Source organism: Echeneis naucrates, chromosome 15, assembly GCF_900963305.1.
Source record: "Echeneis naucrates chromosome 15, fEcheNa1.1, whole genome shotgun sequence".
Lineage (NCBI taxonomy): Eukaryota > Metazoa > Chordata > Actinopteri > Carangiformes > Echeneidae > Echeneis > Echeneis naucrates.
The window spans coordinates 8,026,891-8,047,689 of NC_042525.1; the positions used below are offsets into that span (position 1 = coordinate 8,026,891).

Sequence of the window (20,799 nt, forward strand, 5' to 3'; positions counted from 1 at the left end):
CCCCTGGCAGCCTGCAGCAGGTCTGTTCATTTGGAATCCAAATAATGTCTTTGGTCACATTTCTGGAAACAATAAGTGCAGATACACGAGATTTGGTGGAAATGGTGCTCAAAGTTCGTGTAGGCTGGGGGGAAAGGGTAAAATTGGGCCTAGTCACCATGACACGATGCCGGGTGGTCTCGATTTGCCACCGGGTAAATGCATAATTCATAAACTAAATGTTTCTGTCTAATGAGCATTTAATGGATTATTCTGCATCAAAGCTTTGGTTTGGATAAATGCTTGTTTCGGAGCCAACTTTCTGTAATGAGAAGCACAAAGAAGGAGCGGACCACTCTGGTTAAAGCATAAATAGGCTAAAAAATAACAGTTTAAATCACATCTCCATAACTGACAATCACAGGGACACTAAAAGGCCTGTAGAACTGAAGTGAGCTTGTCTTTACTGGTCATTTTTGCCTTTGGAGGTGAAAGGACTTAATACGTCACTTTTTATCACAGGTCTAAAAGACACAAAATGATCAAATTACACAAACGGTACAAAATGACGGCTCATTTTCCGTCTATGACTTTGAATATTTGAATCCTTTCTTTTGTTTCTACTCTAAATAATAAGAGGAAATATAAACCTAAAGCTACCGAGGAGAAATAATTCATTTCAATTATTGTGGGAGATGACAAAAAACAAAACTGGTTTATTCAGACCTTGACTTTTTCGTCATCACCAAATCCCCCCTCCCTTTCTCACTCCCTGTAAAGTTGCCCAGATATCCTCTCCTCGTGGATTGTGGGGCAGGATTTTCCTCCTGTGGAAAAGTGGAGTTTTGTGTCCCTCCTCTGGTGTCGCTCCTCTCCATCCTGCCCTGCTCCACTGCTGGCTTTTTTCTCCCCCCCTCCCCTCCCTCATCTGAAAGAAAAGACTTTGGGGTCCCGGCTTAAACTGAACAACACTCCGGCGGGCTGAATGCGCTTCACCTGAGAGGACAGACCTCCGACAAACAAAGCGACTACACAACACACAGCCGACCCAGAGACACACACAGAGAGAAAATGTGAAGCTGTTGAGCCGACGCGGTGTTGGAGCAGTCAACAGTAACCGGGAAAGATGGCGAGGACACACACTCGCATGCTCCTCGCCTTAGCTTTGCTGGGACTTTTCTTTCTCGATGTGTCGGTGAGAGGGGAGCGACAGGCGGAGGAGGAGGAGGAGGAGAGGTCCTGTCAGGGCGCCTTCGACCTCTACTTTGTCCTGGACAAGTGAGTGTCCGATCTTATTTATGGCTTTGTTAGTTTCTCCTCGCTGCGCATCGCCATGCAACCGCCCAGTTGTTTGGAAACGCGGAGCGCATCAGCCGGAGTCGGTCTGCAAGTCTCTGTAGTTCTAATCATCCAAATGAGAAGCAAAAGAAGAGGTGTAACTAGTTAAAGACAAAGGCAGCTGTTCCATTTTTGGAGCAATAGTCAGAAAAGAAGCCTGTGTGTGAGACCAGAAGTCGGTTTGTTGTTTAATGGGAGCAGTACGCGTCTTTAACCTTTAATCCTTTCTGTGCCTTTGAGGACGCAGGCATGCAGCGCTGTATCTGCAGTTTGGGGTGTTAGGCCATGCTGTTCTTTTAGTCCGGTTCACAGTGCCGAGGCAGAGGCTGTACCCCCGGGATGTGGGCTGGGCGAGCGGTCTGGATATAGAGTTTCAGGCCGATGACGCCTGCGGACACAGCTGCCCCGCTCCGCTGCTGTGGCCCGGTGATCTTTCCTTTCAATCCACCGTGAGCCGACTGTAGCTACACACCAGGAGAAGAAAGAAAAAACGTTTTTCTGCAGAGAGCAATACTTAATCTGATTAAATGTATGTTTGCAAAGCACCAAAAACTCAAAAATAAATCAAAAACCACATGCCTATTGATACCAATTTCTGAGGCATGTTTTATCAAGTGATCAAAAGTTCTAACAATTCTCATTATTTGGGTTTAAGATCACATTTCTTAATAATCTGCATATCAGTAAAAAATATTAAAATGATTAAGAAAATGTAAAGAGAGCATTTGGGTTAAGATATCTGTACTGTCCGCTGTCCAACCTCCTGTAGAAGAACTTTCTTTTCTTTTTTTTTTTTCTTTTCACAAGCTCTTCAGTTTGAAAAGCTTTAATGAGTCCAACAACCACTGACCTTAAACAAACAGAACTAAGACTCATTTATTTTACAGTAACAATTCACAACCCTTATTAAAGTGCTCTTCCTGTGTGTTTAAAAGCCTAACCCTGACCTTGATCTTCAACTAATCCTGAAAGGAATGCGTGTATTTATTTGACAAGAGGCCATTTAGGGTTTCCCATGAATTGGACATCAGAGAGGAACAATGACAAACAAAGATTCTGAGCGTGATTTAGATCAGAAAAGTGGTTATTTAAACCACAGGACTGGCAGGAAGTAACATGAACACCAACTCCCACACTAAGCCTTCCTTTACGACACTTATCTTCTGCAAGCTGAATATGCTTTAACACAATCTGGCACAAAGACCAATACCTGTTAGGGTATTACAATATGATTTTTCAGGCTTCTTTGCCACCTTTACCGGCCTGTGAATCTGACTCTACCAATAATTATCTGCGTGTGATCTCTGCAGGCTCAGATTGCGCTGCTGTTTGTGCGGGCCCAGACATTATAATTGACATTTTTGTCCTATCTTTGCTTGGGCTGCAAGTTGAGCTTATGTTCATGGACAGAGAACAATCAAACATGTGGAAACGTGCAGTGAGCGGAGGAAGCGAAAATGACAGAGCAGGTACACCATCCAAAAATAAGTCTAATTTGTTGCCCTATTTCTGAAGAAAAATAATGGGTTGCGATGTCAAGCGAATGGAGTATGTTTATTAAAGAAGAACTGAGCACAGTGATTTTGCAGCGACACAGTTAAACACTGTGGTATCTGTGGATGACATTTGGGAAGTCTGTGAGGTAATGGTTTAAAAAGGCACGCTGTATGCCCTTGGTTGCTCTGGGCTCACTACCTATGAGCTGTGAGGTGGACACATTGAGTGACATTTTGCTCTGGTTTTGACATGTTTGGTGATCTTTCAGATGTCCATGGGAACATCTGTCAGCCGCTCTTCAGTCTTTACCCTTTTGCTTCAGAAAGTTTAGGAGGAGCCTGGGGAGCACGGAATGTCACGCATGGCCTACCCTCTGGTACTCATGTGTTTGTTCTTGATTGCCAGGACCTACGTGCTTCAGCAGGCCTTCAGGAAGCTGCTGATCTTTCTCCTGAGATGGCATCAACTTGTTGGTTTCACAGCTCTTAAATGCCAAACACTGACCTAATCTAACGTTTCACTGATAGAGAAAAGAGCAAAATCATACATAAAGGATGCTTTGAGGTGTCTCCATTGGTCCCCGCATCTCCACTGTTTGTCTTCCCTAACATGTTTGGCTGGGGTCTCAGTGTCCAGAAGGTTATGAGGCATGCTGTGAAGAGAATGTGTGTGCACTCCACTGGAAGCATCTCGCTAGACACAGAACCAACATTAGAAAAACCAAACGACCCGACATTCCTGCTCTCCATGTTTGATCCGCATGGAATACCAGGCTGCATTTTTCCTCTCTATCTGGTTTGCCCTCAAATAGAATAATAGGTGTAACGCTTTATGGTTGGGATTGGAGCAGAAAGTTTTGATCTGATTGCCAGCCAGAAAAAAATGTGTTGCCATATTATGCAACCCTAAGGATTGTGGGTTAATGGATTGAGAATAATTTGTTGGATGACGGCAGTGAGATTTGCAATTCCTTCTAAATAAAGGAATCAAGATTCTGTGCGTGAATTTTTCATAATGTCCATCCATTCATTTTAGATCAATTCATTAGCCAGTCATTTCTGCACACAATAAAGGACTAATGCTAATGAGGTCAACTCCTGTTTTCTCATCTATACCCTTATAGTATATATTACAAAGGTTGTGCTTTGATTCACAGAGAGAAGGGCTGGCACAGTGTTTTTCTCCCCAGTAAACACTGAATCTTGAGATGAAGATTTTTTTTTCTCCAAGTCCCCCTGGAGATTTCTCCTAGCACCAGGGTTTTAAGAGAAAAGGATGACTGGTTAAATGGGAGGCATAATAGAGCCATCGTGAATAAAACAAGCTCACACTTTCACCCCACTTATGACCCACTTCCGCAGCCACTCATGGCCCTGCCCTTTTCTAAGTTTGGAGTATAAGCTGTTTGGTGTTGCATCTTTCAAAGACACTGACACACACTTACACTTACCCCCTGCCAAGTTTTACGCCTGCGTCCCTATGTTGTTCATGTCACAGCCTTTTCACTCTGCGGACCCCCAACCTGTTGTTACACTGGCTGCGTTCACTGGGACCATCTGCTCCCTTTCACAGTCGCACGCACAGACACACACACGGTCACATAAACACAGATACTATACACACACGCAGACATGGACGCACAGGCCAGCTGCCTGCTCCATGGTCCCTGCTAGAGGCAGACTGCTACATCTGTCCCTGTCTAACCTCAGCCCTCTGGCCCAGCAGCAATTAGCCCCCATTAGCAGCCCCATGGGACTGGTCTTCATTAAGGAGACTGTCATGACCACAGCAGCATGCAGCAGGCTAACCAGCAGCTCTCACCGCTGACAGGTTACAGTCCATTGTAATGGAATGTGACTGGGCGGCCAGAAGGCTGTCCGCAAAGTGGAGGAGAAAAACTGATGCTCCTGAAACATGCATCCATCCAGCTTTCATAAGCTTAAGAACAAAAACACAATGCCTTTAAATCACAGCTTACAAAAAGTTATGGCCCTGCTGCACACATTTGGACTTTTACTTTTATTAAGTGCTGGTGAAATTTTTACATATCTCTGCCATAGTTTTGGTAGAGATTAAATAAAGATTAAATAATCCATCCAATTACAAGAAACATTGTCTTTAAATTGTTGTCCATATGATTGTCATGTCATAGCACTCATAAGGGGGATAACTATCCAGTGCCATTCATTTTCCACCAATGACAACCTCCACACACAGTCTCATGTATACTGAAATAAGCGCTTTGAAAAAATAAAGCAGAAACCTTGTCGGTACAGTAAGCAATACCTTATTAATATCTCAAAAACACAAAAAAATTTAACTTTGGCAGAGACTTGGGCGAACGCTATCGGCGCCATTTTGGTTGCTGGACCACAAAGTGTAGCCTTGCATCCTGCTTTGTGTCTGATCTGCCAAAATACTAGCGGTGAATACGACAATAAAAAATAACACAACGATAACATAACAGTGAAATACAAACGTTACTGACCTTGTTGTCACTTGTACGCTAAACATGCCGCTGCTTGATGCTCATTTCCTGCTCCAATTTCCGGTTTTGGCCGCCAAGAGCATGCGCAGTGTGAGTATCCGGTCATGTGATACACGGTTTCGGACGCAGGTTGTTTTGAAGACCGATCGGAAATGGTCATCAGAGCAGATATAGTTTTAGATTATAAACAAAATTCTTAAAATGCTATTTTGAAGCCCAGAGTGATTCACATACAGCAACGCCAAATGCTAATGTCACCGTGCTAACTTTGTAGCTGTTATATTAATATGATGTTTAAAACTGAAACTGAAGGCAATGCTCTGGAAATATTTGGGCACAAAAGTCTGTTGTCCCTTGTTGTCATTTTAATGAAATTGTATTAGCTGTGACCAATCATCTATGATAACTTCATAAATCCTTGAGGTTTTTTTTCCTTTTCTTTTTCAGATCTGGAAGCGTGAAGCACCACTGGATAGAGATTTATTCCTTTGTGAAACAGTTGGTAGAGAAGTTCATCAGGTACAAGCAGGATTAGTTTTTTTTTTTTTTTTTTCCTGGATCATTAATCTTTTCAGATGGTGATATTGTTCTTTTGCGGATATTAATGTCAAACAAATGTGTGTTTGCAGCCCCATGCTGAGAATGTCCTTCATCGTCTTCTCCACGAGAGGAAACATCATCATGAAGCTGACTGAGAACAGGTACACCTGCTCAGCAGTCTTATTCGTCCCTGGATAGTCTGCCTGGATTTCCATTTGGATCGTTTGTGTTGTTATCTCTGTTTATGGTTTAAAATCTGTGGAAACAAAACATGTTTTATTGCAAGTCAAAATTTAATTGCAGACAAATTCCATCCAGCTTTAGGAAGCTAACCAATACAAAGCCGCGCATTCAGTTTACTGAGTACACAACTGTGTTTTGGCTGGAGACGAACACTTGGCTACAACTTGGGCCGCAAAATTACTTGCCAGCTCTAGCCACTTTCTGCATATATTGTTGCATCTCCTGTGATGGGAATATTTTTCAATCACTTTTCCAGAGAGCGGCCTTCTTTCAGAGTATTTTATCAGACTGTTTGTTTACCCCACAGGGAAGCCATTACCGAAGGCTTAGGGGCTCTGAGACGGGTTGTCCCGGGAGGAGACACATTTATGAACTTAGGCCTGCAGATGGTAAGACAAAGACCCAGCACATTGGCAGACCCAGCCAGAATCCCACTGGTGCGGTCCTTACCATGATTTTATTCCAAAAAATATCTACTGAGGACTAATTAAACCTGGCAGCTGGAACCAAGATGAATTAGATAGAAGTATGACAAGTGGCTGAAAGCACTGCTGGTTAAAACTGCCTGTTAAAACATGCACTAGGACTACTTCACCTCACTATTGCCCAGGGAGCAAACTAAGATTTGTGATCTAGCTTTGTATCACAGTCAATTTGTCCTGCAATGTCCTTTCATGATATTTCATGTCAATTCAGGTCCTTTACATCACCATCTTTGTAATTGCAGGCTAATGCACAGATTTATCAGGAGAAGCACGGTAAGTTTAAGCCTAATATACTCATAACATTAGCCTACATTTAGTACATGACTTTAAAACATGAATGTGTTGTGTTTTCAGGAACAGCCAGTGTTATCATTGCTCTGACTGACGGAGAACTGAATGATTGGCAATTTGACACAGCTCAGAGAGAGGTAAGATGTTTATGAACGGAAGTTTAATATATATTCCTGTCTGGATTGATAAAACCTGTTTTGGAAGATGTATTTGATTGTGAGCTTTAACAGTATGGGTCTATTTCTTCTCTCTTGCAGGCAGAGAAGGCCAGATCTATGGGAGCTATTGTTTACTGTGTAGGGGTCAAAGATTTCAACCAAACCCAGGTAGGAATCTACAGGGGGATTTTGAAGATGATGCATACCTTAAAAAACAAAACAAAACATACATAATTTTTTTCTGTGTGCATGTTTGTCCAGCTTGCAACTATTGCAGACACAGTGGAACATGTGTTTCCAGTGTGGGGAGGCTTTCAAGCCCTGAGGGGAATCATTGACTCGGTATGACACATACATACCACATGTATAGTCATAGAAACATCCTTCCACACAGAAACAGTCACACAAACCAGATTATGTTATCAAATTACCTTCTTACAGTGTTTTTTTTTTTTTTTTTTTTACTTCCTCTGGTCTCTTAGATCATCAAGAAGTCCTGTATTGAGATTCTTGCAGCAGAGCCATCCAGTGTGTGTGCGGGAGGTAAGAGGTGGGAGGGGAAAGGGTTTCCCCTCCTTGTTAAGACACCGGACAGTCATGGTGTGTGATTGTGTCAGATGAAAGTCATCTAAAGCCTCTGGAGCAGAACAGGAGGTCGAGTAATTGCATGGACACTTATGACCATTGAGTGGCGGAGAGCGTATTGTCATTCACGGCCGGGGGAAAATTAGCAGAGCTGCTTCAGCACGGCGTGTGTGCCAAAAAAAGAAAGAAGGGAAGGAGGAAGGGGGACATATGTTGGTCAGAGGAATTATCCATGAATCTTCCCTGTCCTAGTTTGCTGCATTGTACATGCTAAATAGTAATTTTGACCCTTTCAGTCCTGACTTTACTGCCCATGTCCAGCTCCTCTGCATCTGGACTGCAGCAGGAAGTAAGAGGCAGAGTAGCAGTAAAGAAGGACGTGCATAAGCTTTTATGTATACACCAGCAGGATGGATGAGTTGTGACATGACCTTATTATGGCTCACTTAGGAGAGTGCATCTGGAGGCGTTCTACCAGGACATCCCATGTGGATTAACATCCATTATGAGATATGATATGAAGAGAGGAGCAGTAGCAATCAGCGAGCAATAATAAAGAATCAGAGTTGCACCCATGTGATAATTAGAGTCTCTGGGACCTTGCCAGAGAGCGAGTGTGTGTCACTCGACATGTGGACAAATATCCCCCAGCCTCATTTATTATTCGATTGATGAGCAGCGTAATGGTCAGTGAACTAAGAAACGGGGGACCCACTTTAACTAAGGCCTTATCCTGGCCTAATTAATGAAGGGCAGAGATTGTAATTTGCTGAGCACATGTTCATAGGGCTTTGTTTGTCTTTGTTAGTTCATGATGTGGATGAATATTATTCAGCTCTTAGCTTAAAGTAGAAATAATTGCTTTCTTCTTGAATGAATGGCATTCAGCTGGGTTTTGGGTTTCTGTTCTTTACTTAACATTTATTTTTAATATAATTTTATCTAATGGAAAGTAATGTGATTGTCGAGCATGAATGAACACAATGGTCAGTGTATGGCTTTAGTTTGAAATGCAAGACTGTTTACAAGATTCCTCAGAGGTGTGACTACAACCATCACCCCCCATCTACTAAAACATACACATATGCAGGCTGACATATTGCATAGGTATTGTGACAGTATAAGATGTTTTTCAGTGAGCATACATACATACAAAGACGTACACACACACACATCTTGAAGCACATCTACACACGTCTCTCATACTGATGTGAAGTGACCGGACGGAGCTGCCTGCAAACAGGCCATCAGACTGGACAGTGAACGTTGGGCCGCACTATCAGACATGACAGCACTCATTTCCCTCACATACATACACACACACACACATACACACACTGAGAGGAGAGTGAAAGTTGGGCCTTAGATTTAACATGACAGCAGAGATTGCTGCTTTCATTAACGTCTGACCCTTTCCTCCCCGCTGTCCCTTCCTCCCTGTCCCCTCCCTGCCCTTCACTGTCCCGTCACACTAATGTGATTGAAGAGGCGCTGTTCAGACAAGCTGCACCCAATTTTCCTTTCCCACACACACAACACACAGTGGTATGCATGTGTATAGTCACATAGGCAAACAGTTGGAGAAATTAAAACGTTATCGACCATGCAGGTGTAGATTTAAATGGACGTGGACCATAGAGGCAGAGAGGAAAAGGCAGAATATGCTGTATATGCCAGCAGGGCAGCAGCAGTCCTGCCCACCATGTGTCTGACAGTACTGACCTTTTAGCCCATTAAGCCCCAGCATGCATAGTGAGTTGTTGTGGGGCAACAGCACTAACCACTGACACTAATTAATGCAAGACAAAAGCTAAATAATGGATAATATAGGGAAACTAGTAACCATTTACTTTTATAAGAATTACAGAATAACAGAGTTCATAATTAGAGTAACATGATGGTATCGTTGTGTGAAGGGGGGGTGGGGATGGGGTGGTACCAAGCATTAAGAATAATTAGTGTTATCTGACCTCATTAAGTTCTTATAGCTGTGAGTTGTCAATTTGTCTGATTATTGATACTGTCAAATAAATTACAACAAACATACTTTCATATTTTTGTTTTAATATATGGAATCTATTGTATGCATTGTGTGAATGTTTTACGGTAAAGCTGCAGCTGTAGTGCAAAGTAAATGCTAAGGCTGTCTGCAATAAGATGTGTCGACAATCAGGTGGAGTGTGTATGCGTATGCATATGGATTTGAAATTGCTGACAACATGTCATGAGTGCTGCTGACAAGTTGTGAGTCTTTGAAAATGTGTTAATAGGCATGAACATGTGCCGATAGATGCAGCTGCGTGGGGTCGGCTGTTGTATGATATAGGAGAGTTGACTTGGAAAAGGTTTTATGTTTAGCATTATGTTTTATCTAACGTCTGTTTCATATTCAGGATATGATATAACTCGTCCCTATTTTGTGAGAGCTCAATTTCAATTTCCATCTGTTTTGGACATCCCCATTCTCACCTGGGATCTTTTTCAAATGCAAAGCAGAATTCTTCTACATTTTTGCAGCGTCTGTTAACATATGAGAGCTGGAAAGTGACATCTGTTTTAGCCTTTTAACTCTCTCTGTTTTGTGTATCTGTATTTATGGCATTTCATAGCAGCTCGTCCGACCTTTAAGGACACATATACACTCACATCCTGTGATGTTTTTATCCAGTGATCTTCACACTAGAGCTTTAAATGTTAAAGGTGTGACAAATGTTCAGTTCTATTAGCCGAGATAATGCTAGAGGAGACTTAGCCAGAACACACACACATGCGCGCGCGCACACACACACACACACTGAAAGACATGCCTGCTCATATTCATACATGCACATACTGAGAACATACCAGCAGTGCATGTATGTTACATATGAATCTCACATAGACTTCTGCCCATACGTGGTGCCATAGGTAAGGTCAGACCTACTTTGACAGTGCCACGCTGTTGTCAGCCCTACAGGCATGTTTTTAAGCAAGTGTTTTTCCCCACTGTCTAACATATGCTGTGTAGCAGCCACATAGACACTCCAGCATATGCTGGCAAGCTTCTGTCAGTGCGCTTTAACAATGCCTGGAGGAAACTAAAGGTCAAAGACATACACACACACACACACACACAAGCACAAACCTTCTGGCTACAGCATAGTCAAAGATATTTGTGAACAGCAACACTTTTAAGCATTAGCACCACTGGAGCATAGTATGGCCTTTCCACACATACACGCTTGTGCACACAAATATAAACAAGCAGTAATGCAGCATGAACAAGTTTCTACTGCTTAAGTGGACATAGAGAATTGTGAACACCATTGTGGCTTATCAGCTATTTGTCTAGTTCAAATGGGAAACCAACCTTTTAGCTTTTACATCTCTCGCAGATGGTTGAAAATGTGCCGTATCATTGTCACTCACGAGCGTGCAGAATATTGCTCATCATTTCTGATGTTGCCTGTACTTTTGTTGTTTTCGTCTCAGAGAGTTTTCAGGTGGTGGTGAGAGGCAATGGTTTTCTTCATGCCAGAAACATTGATCAGGTTCTCTGCAGCTTCAAACTGAATGACACACACACTGTGGGTAGGTACAAAGTGCTCTAATACTCAGTTCAGGAATAATTTATGTTCATCACAAGTTAAAACGTGACTGCCACCGATTCATTTAGTTGAGCTGGAAAACACATCCGAGCAAAAATTATCATCAGAGAAGAGCACTGAATTGAGATGGATTCTTTCATAAGGATCTCATTGCTGTGAATTTGCTGTGATACATTGATACGTTTGCTTTACTGGATCATGAGATTTTGGTTTTGATTATAAATCCAAGACCATGTGCATTGTGTCTATGCTACAGATGTTTCAACTCATACTTCATAAAGTGCAACTTTGTTTTTTCTCTGGCTCTGCAGATGAGAGACCAGCAGGAATAGAGGATACCTTCCTGCTCTGTCCTGCTCCTGTGATCGAAGAGGTTGGAAGGTAAGCTTAAAATCTCGACTGCACCTCCGTTCCACCATGATATCATTTCTTAGTTACTCCAGTTCCCAAACTCTCCATGTACAGCTGTAACACTCTGAGCTAGATACTTTCCAGCTGCATGCAAGTTTGGTGTGGATACAGAAGACTGCTGTCCTTGAACAAATTAGGGCCAAAGTCATTGAGTGTCTGTGATCAATCAGTGTTTGTCACAGCTAACGAAGCCAGACACCAATCACAAGGGGACAACAGGAGTAGAGCCCAGGAACATGTCTTAATGAGAGCCTGCTGGAGAGGACTTTTGCAACCATCCATGTGTGTGTGCACGCGCTTGTATCTTGTGTTGTGTACGTGACATATCCCAATCTCAGTCTGACACTTTGCAAGAGAGGAAGTGTGAGCAGAGTCAGCTGGGCAATGTAAAGTTTCCTCATAGGGCTCTCAGCTTTTCCCCTGGATATCCAGAGCAGAAGTTTTCACACCGGGCAATGCTGCTGGCTCAACTGGGAGAGGACCGAGGCCCAGCAGCCTTCCCGTCCCGGCTGCCTGGAGACCTGTGCATAATTATACACTCCAGCCTGCGGCCTCAGACACCTCCCAGTCATCATCTGTCTTGTTGCTGTCATTCAGATTTCTGGCATGATTTGAGCTTGTCTTGTTTGCCTGTGAAAAGCACCGCTAAGAGGTGGGGAAAAAGAATTTTGTTTTTACATTGTGGCTACAAGAGGATTTAAGAGTCTGTCACACCACGCTATATTTTACCCACATTTCTTGACAAAAGTAGCACCTAATTGCTAGATAGTCGCCTGGGGTTTGAATGCATTTACAAATCAATTATCTTGTGCTTAGTATGTCTTTGTTTCTGATTGTTGCCAGCGTGGCTTTGTGGATGATTGTGCTGCTCCTCCAGAGAGCAGAGCAGAATAGGGAGAATCATTACACACAGAAATGGTGCCTGAAGGAGACATCCTTCCATGAAGCAGAAGCCCATTAGAGCAGAGTCAGCGCTGCCCGACACCCTGAGTGCTACTAAAGAGGAAGTCAGCTGTGAATGGCTGAAGGGCCCAGAGAACAGGCCAGCAGCTGGCTGATGAGTTCTGGGCTGTGGAGCAATGACGTGCTGACAGAGGTGGACACGTGTAGTCAAGCGAGAGTGTCTCTGTGCAGGTTGGGCAGGTGTGGTACAAAATTATGCTTTGTGTTATGTTGTGTAACAAAGTGATGCTATTTTTAGTTCCTTCCCTTTTTTCCTTCCTTCCTTCCTTCCTTTGTTCCTTCCTTCCAGTGCCTTTCTTCTGCATTCTCCTCAGCGAAGAGATAACCAGACAACATTTCTCTGGTTTAAACGTGATTTTGATTTGAGTGACTTTAGACATTATTGTGTTTTCTAAGTGAATGTAGACAAGAAAAATGAAAGCATAGTAGATAATACATACAATCCAAAGAGGTTAACACATAAACCAGAAATCACCCTCCCTCAGTGCAGAGAGTTGCTCAAATGAACTACTGGGTAAGTATGTTTTGTGTTGAGGAGTTTGTTTTTGCAAACCAAGACGTTAGGGTTAGGGTTAGGGTTAGGAAGACAGATTATACTAAATCATGTTGTCTTTCAGGTAGAAAATTAGATTTTTGGCCATTTTACTGATCAACCTTTATCAATTGTGAGAGTAAATTTACATGTGTGATCCAAGAGAAAATCACCCTTACGTTTCAGATCCCCTGTTTTGGGGTCTTTAGTCTCTCTAGGAGGTCTCATGGACTCAAACCCCAAAGACCCTCCATCACCTCCTGTCCACCCGAGCCTTGTCGCATAAAATGAAGTCATTGGCTTTGCCGTCATCTAAATCTATGTTGACTGGGAACCTTCCAGATGCAGCCCCCCCCGACACACACACACACACACACACATATACAGACATATACACACTCTCACAGGGCAAAGACATATATAGTGGGCAGATTGATGATTGATAGGGGTTTAGATCTCTCTGTCAGAGAGGAGCTGATAGCACCATGTCCCCTGTTGGCCTGGAAGGAGGATGAACCATGTTGGCGAACTGGGGGGGGCAAAAACAGAGGGGAGAAATAGTAGAGGAGATGAGGAGCACCTGCACCACCAGTTTCCTACTCTGAAGTCAGTGTCAGCATGAGTTATGAGACAAGCTACAGTCCTACGGAAAGGATTCAGGGGTGGGGGGGGGTGCGGAGGTGAAAACAGAAGGGAGGGACAGCACTGAGGGGATGTAGAACAGGAAATGCCCTCCTCCTACCATCCCCCACTCTCTGTTTCCTCTCCTCAGCCCCAACAACCCCCCACCCCTACTCTGCAGTGACCTCCCCTTTGTCACCTCCCTCCTCAAATTTAAACCTAGAGCTCAATGGTACCCTTGTCTCTGCCCCCCTCCTACCCCAAAACAGCACAAGAAGCCTTTCTCCATTCTTTTCCAAACCCTATAACTATAATCCAGCTGTCTGTTGTTTGTTGCTTTGCCCATGTCTTGTGTTTTGGTCGTCTTTGTGGATTAAATATTCTGCTGTCTCAGTCTTCAGACTTGTACTGCTATCCTGTCATCTTTCCAAGACAAACATTTTCCCTCATCTCTCGTGCTTGCCTATTCTACAGATATGAGCACCAAACACCGGAGATGAACAAGTCATTTAGCTATTGTGGTTTCCTCATTAGAGGTTGGGGTCTGATCCAAACAGAGCAGATTCCTTCTCTGGGTGGGGAACTCCCTGAGTTCAGTAAAGACTTAAAGTTTGTGTCTGTGTCAGCATGTTCGTGTTCTTATGTGGAAGCAAGTATGGACAGAATAGTTGGAGGAATGTGTTTGGCACCACAGGCAAGCTTCTGTAGTAGCCAAAATAAAATGAAGATAACGGTGCACCCAAGCAGATGTGCACTCAAAGCGTGTTTTTTTTAAAGGGTCGGAGCAGTCACAGGTTTGTGTGTTGCAGGGTGATCTACCTGCAGGTGAGCATGAACGAGGGCCTCTCCTACATCACCAGCTCTGTTCACATCACTACCACTGAATGTGTGAGTACATCCTGTGTGTATAGTGTGCCCCGTCACAAGACACACGCAATGATATTTCCCTTTTGGCATGCTGCTTTTTTGAATAAACTTTGCTTTCACCCTGATAATGTTCTCGCGGCCTTCTAGTCCTTTTCTCCTCTCCTTCCTCTCTGAGGTCTCCTCTGTTGTGTCTGTCATCAGAGGAGGCTGTGAGTACTTTCGCTTATCATTTTCACCTTTTTCTCATCCGTTGTTTTTTTTTTTAGGTCACTTAAATCTTAATCCTGACACTCTGTGTTTGTGTACAGTTTGACGGTACCATCGTGCTAATATCGCTGCTGGTGGTGTTCCTGCTGCTGGCTCTGCTGCTGCTCTGGTGGTTCTGGCCTCTGTGCTGCACTGTGGTAAGTCTTAATGTTATTCACACTCAATTGCCATATTGGAACTTTTGAAAGAAGGAAAATGGTGCAGAGGTCTGGAACCAGGTTATACTGAAATATTGTGGAAATTTCTACCAATTATTTTGGTTTTTCAATCATCAGGTAATCAAAGAACCTCCACCACCTCCACCTCCAGAGCCTGTAAGTCCCCAGCGACACGAACAGAATCCTGTTTGTGACTATTCCTTCTAATTAGAGATCCAATCAAGAATATGAGCTCTGTCGTAAGTGTTGTCTCTCTCACAGGAATCTGACGATGAGGATGGAATGCCGAAGAAGAGGTGGCCCACGGTGGATGCATCGTACTATGGGGGAAGAGGAGTGGGTGGCATCAAACGCATGGAGGTAGCCCCCCCCGACACACACACACACACACACACACACTCCACTTTCAAGAGATTTTGTTTAAAAGGATCCTTGTTTTTATTGTGGCTTTTCTTACTTCATCTTTTCCAGGTGCGATGGGGGGAGAAGGGGTCCACTGAAGAGGGTGCTAAGCTGGACAAACCTAAAAATGCAGTTGTAAAGATGCCAGAGCAGGAATTTGAACCGTATGAGCCCAAACCTCGAAAACCGCCACGCCGCCCCCCTCAGCAGAGGAGGTGGTACACACCCATTCAGGTCAGTCTTTCATATCTTTGCATGTAGAAATAAAATGCATAAGTCATATTTTGCTTTTATTCTTTATGCTTTAAACTCACATTTATCTATTTATGTATTTATTTTTCCTTCAGGGGAAGCTTGACGCTCTGTGGGCTCTGTTCCGGAGAGGTTATGACCAGGTATCTCTGATGAGACCACAGCCTGGGGATCAGGTGAGTCTGCCTCTCTACCACAGTCACACTTCCTTTTCGCTGACATAAATCGTGACTGCAAAATCCAGTGGACCAACAACAGGCATAATGATTGATAGAAAACTATAATTTGGTAATTATATGTAATTTTGGGGGGGATGGCTCTGAGAATAACAACCACTTAAAGTAGTACACTACAGACCGTTTTGAAAAGTTTCTTGTCCCTGTTGTGAGCAATTTAGTGTCTGCATTCTTCTTTATGTCTGTCACACTGCATAAAGACAGCACGTGTCAGTGTGCGCCATTGTATAGATTAATCCTCAACACAGCAGCTGGATTTCTACATGCACAGACTCACTGAATCAATGGGCTACTGATACCACATTCTTCGTCAAAGCTGCCATTGTTCATACACAGGGAGTACTGTATCCTCTGTTCTCCTCTTTGTGCCTCCTGGAAAATGAATGGGTTTCTATCAAGTCCCCAAATAGCAAGTTGCACACTCACTCTCTACTTTGTCTTTATAATTATAGTAAAAATAAATTGCTGCTGCGTCTGAAAGGCTTTTGAATACTAGGTGTCATGTAAAAGTTTAATGTACTGGCCACCACTGCTGCTTCCGAAGAGAGTCCTAAATCATGACATCACATGTGATGTGTAACCTTGACCCCGTGTTTGGTATCCCATAACCTCAGAGAAATGTTTTCATCATTATACTGGTTGTCATGGTGAAACATCTGTTCTGTTGTAAATGCTTTCATTGTCGCTTTTCATTGCAGAGGCCGTATCGCTGCAAAATTTATTGATTTGTTCTTTGAATGGCACAATTCATCCTCGGTTTTAGTGTGTGTGTGTGTGTGTGGCTACTGTATGTGGAGTCTATAAGTGGTCTGTAATTGTTCATCATCAATGGTTTTATAACATCTTTCCATCTTGGACTTGTTTTTTCTAATTCTAAGTGGAATAATTCATCCCTGTCAGAACAGAAGTTTCTGGAGTCATTGTCAGAGACGGAGCCGCCCAACAATGACCCTCACATCTCCCTTTACGCACCATTAACTGAGGAAAATAAAACGCTGCCTCACACTTGGAAAGAAACAAGGGGGGAAAAATCTCCACTTTTGTTGCAAGCGAGCTAGTTGGTTCTAAGACCCATATTAGGCATGAAAGACCACATTATTTCCCATTGTTGATAAAAAACTAGCACAGCTCTTCATATTCTAACACAAGAAACTGCAGCTGGATGTAAAAGCACAGCCACATTACAAAAAGCCCAACAAGGTGGCAAAAAGCACAGTGTTTTCCACGAGAGCGCGGACTTCTAAACACTGCTTGTTAACCAGCAGCTGAGGAGGAGCTCGTCCTGCTTTCTCCCCACATTACTCCCACCTCACTGCCTCTGCAAACGGTCATCAGCGGTGCTGCCAGTTTCTGCCACACTCCCTGTTTGCATTTCACCTCCGCGTTCTACTGTGTGTGCGTGCACGCACATGCAAGTCACTGTAGTGCGTGTCAGCTGTCCTGTGTGAGCGTCACATAAACAGATGGAGAGTTAAAAGCCCACGAGCAATATTGTGACAGAAGAGATTCCACTCTTTTGTCCCCAGAGCTGATGGCACCGATGGCCCCGACACACAGTACAGACCAAACCAGGGGGCGGCCACCGTCCCTCCATCCTCACACACAGACGGCACAGATGAGCAGAGCAGCATCTCCCCTTTACTCCCCTCACCCCTCTCCAACCTCAGTCAGTTCACTTAAAGGATCTCTTCACCTAAGTCACGAAAAGGTTGTCAGATATTGCTAAAAGTCCCTCCACCACTGTAATGCAGTTTAGTTTTCTTTTGGTCCATTCAACTGTATCCCACAGTCCTTGTTCACATACTGTGCTCGGAACGGAACAGATTTAACCTAAAACTTGTACAAAGCAAGTTTGCAGATGAGTTCTTGATTTTATCACTCACGTTGTTACAATTTCCATTAATTCATATCATCAATCATTATTAGCTAAACAAATTTGGAACATTGAGCAACCGCATCACTTCTCTGGATTTATCTGGAATTTCAGAAACTTGCGTCTCAAAATCTTGATATATTAAAGCTACAATTCATATGCTAGTTTTTTATAATGTGTCTCCATTTCAAATCTGTCATCTTGACACTATTGAATATGTGACTCTACATAGTGCGGTCCCCTTATGGGAGGGAATTCCTATAAAGTTGTGTGAGGTCAAATGTGTGTCTCAACTTTCTCTTGTCCTTCTCCCCTTTTCTTTACTATAAATGGCAACAAATGTGCACGAGCATCGGTTCCCTGTGAACGGCCACAAACTATCGGCTTTGTGTGTGTGTGTGTGTGTGTGTGTGTGTGTGTGTGTGTGTGTGTGTGTTTGTGTTTGTGTTTGTGAGGGAAGGGCTCTGACAAAGAAATGGAGGTTAGACAGAGAAACGGTGTGAAGAGGGAGGCTGGAGGTGTTTTAGGGTTTTGTTCGTCTCCTAAAAAGGAATCCGTGTGTTGAAGTATAAACAGTTGCCATGGGGGCAGACATTACAGCCAACGCGGACTCGCAGGGAGGACTGACCGTAACAAGTCCAAAGCTCTGACTGAGCTCCTTTTTTCTCTACTCCTCACTGCTGCTATCAACACCGGGTTTCAGTTTTTTTGGTTCTCTCTTGCATGCAGCCCCCCCCCCCCCAATTATTCATGAGGCCGAGGTTTCATTCAGGCCATATGCTCTGGTGGAGGCATGCTTACAGTCACACATAGACACACATGCACACATTCGCAAACACACTCATATTCATGAGCTTGTGTTCTCATTGTCTCCATATGCTCACTCTGGTGTTGTGCTGCTGCTCTTCTGCTCACAAACTGGCCTTTTCACCACGACCTGGTGACAAGACCAAAGAAGTCACCACCCCACCACCCCATCCCCCAACTTGGCTTCCCCCAATCAATTATACACCCCTTCATATACAAATACACAATGCCCCTTAAGTCACAAAGCTACTGCTGCTCGGGCCCTCTTAATGGCCCCTGTGTGACTTTTGGGCCTCTCTGTTTAATAAGGTGTTATAATCAGACCACCAAGGGTCTGTGACACAGAGACCTACTCTCCATCCTTCACACGCTGACTGAGCGATGTATGTATGTATGTATGTGTGTGTGTCTGTGTGTGTTGTCTGCACCCTCTCCCGAACATCCTAGGCAGGGAACAGAGAGGGTGAAGAGAGGAAACCCATCAATGAGAACAATAAGAGAAGCGTTCCATTCTCTCCAACTTGTAATTTATGTTAAATGCGAAGGGGCCTCTGTTAACTATTGTGGGGATGCTGAAGCCTCCCTTTTACATTCCAACAAGTCAAGCACATAAGAGACATAAACCACTTTCTGTCCTGCATCAAGAGAGGGCACATCCAGCAGAGGCTACAGAAGAGGAGGGGAAGTGGGGAAAGCTTTGGACTGCAAAAGCATGTGTGTGCTCGTCTTTGCTAGCATCACTGCTATTGTAGTGCAGGTGTGGACAGAGGCAGCTCTGTGTGTCGAACACACATGCCTCTGTCAGGAGATTTGGGCAAAGACTCACACAAACCAATCTGGGTGGTAGAACTTAGAGGCTCATTGATTTCTGCACAAAGATGTGCTGCACGTTAATCTGTATTCTGCGTTGAAGTGATGATGTGTTGCTGTGGTCTGACCTTGTGCGTCTTACAGGGTCGCTGTATTCGTTTCCAACGTGTCAAAGACGGGGAGTCCAGCCCAAACAACCGAGCTCCTCCTCGTACACATCACTCTCCCTCGCCACCGCCTCCTCCGCCTGCCGAACAGCGACCTCTGGTCTCTAACTCTGTCCCCCGCACAAAGCCGCCATCGAGAGGGCCCCGCACCACACCACCCTCCCGTGCACCCCCTTCCATGGTCCACTCTCCTCCAGGTCCACCCCCAGCTCGTGTACCACCGGGGCCTCCAGGACCCCCACCTTCTCGACCCCCACCCAGGCTGTAATGCAGAACAGGCGGCCTCCAATAAACAACTGATCAACCCATTCCAAAATAAAACCATGTCCTCCTTATGCTCCATATACACACACAGCAGAGAGGCATCGCTCTAAGAAGCCATGAGCTCTTCCTTAAAGCTCTGTGCTTTGTTGCTGGACAGCAAAACATATTTATCTGATTTCAAAATCAGCTACTGAATTTCATCAAGATAACAAATAAGCACACAGACATTATAGAAAAAAAACGAGCATGTAGTTACTTGATTAAGCCTGTATGTACAGTGTCAGAGGTCACGTTGACTTGAATGGTAAGAGTAAGTGCAATCCTTCACTGGAAATTCAGCAGAGAGGATTTATTTGTTGTTGAACGTTAGTTTGTGACAGTTTGTGTTTGAATGGTGATGATAAATGCGCTTGTTTGCTTTGGTTTTGTGGAGAATATTAATGTGGGATGTGGAATTGGTGATAAATACAGCATGTCATGAAAGATGAGAGCAATGTTGGTGACGCTGGCTTTTTTTTTTTTTTTTTTTCCCCCAATGTACACTATTGTACGTTGCCACAAAGCACACTGATGCATCATTTTACCTTTTTGACCAAAGAAGCTTTTTTTTCTACATCCTAGTTAAAATTTTATGTAAAACTACAGTGACCTTATTACAACTGCAGGGCAGTTTCTTCATATTTTATTTATTTTAATACAGGCCCTGTCTGCATCTGTTTCCTATTTAGTGTCAGGTGGATTTCTAGAACTTCGGGGAAAGGAAATGTCAAAAGTGGATATAAGGGAGCATTATGGCACGGCATCTTATGGGGTTTGGGTTTTGTTGACGCTTTTGAATGGAAGATTGTATTGAGAAGTAGTATCTTCAGGGTTCTCCTGTATTTCTTCATTTACTGACTGAAATGATCATTTGCATTATTTCTTATTAACAACTTTTTGTGACTGTCTTCAATAAAAAGTTTTTTTTTACGTGCTACC

At 43.6% G+C, this 20,799-nt stretch overlaps 1 protein-coding gene across 1 annotated transcript; it reads left to right on the forward strand.

Annotated features, from left to right (window-relative positions):
* The first annotated feature begins 838 nt into the window (after positions 1-838).
* Positions 839-20,797, forward strand: antxr1d (ANTXR cell adhesion molecule 1d). Its single transcript, XM_029521925.1, has 18 exons — positions 839-1,257; positions 5,750-5,821; positions 5,932-6,003; positions 6,393-6,474; positions 6,813-6,843; positions 6,925-6,998; positions 7,119-7,187; positions 7,281-7,361; positions 7,502-7,562; positions 11,076-11,174; positions 11,503-11,572; positions 14,528-14,606; positions 14,894-14,989; positions 15,128-15,166; positions 15,272-15,370; positions 15,482-15,646; positions 15,760-15,840; positions 19,535-20,797. Exons 1-18 carry the CDS (start codon positions 1,106-1,108, stop codon positions 19,823-19,825), a joined length of 1,713 nt encoding a protein of 570 aa, XP_029377785.1. The 5' UTR covers positions 839-1,105; the 3' UTR covers positions 19,826-20,797.
* The last annotated feature ends 2 nt before the right edge of the window (positions 20,798-20,799 follow it).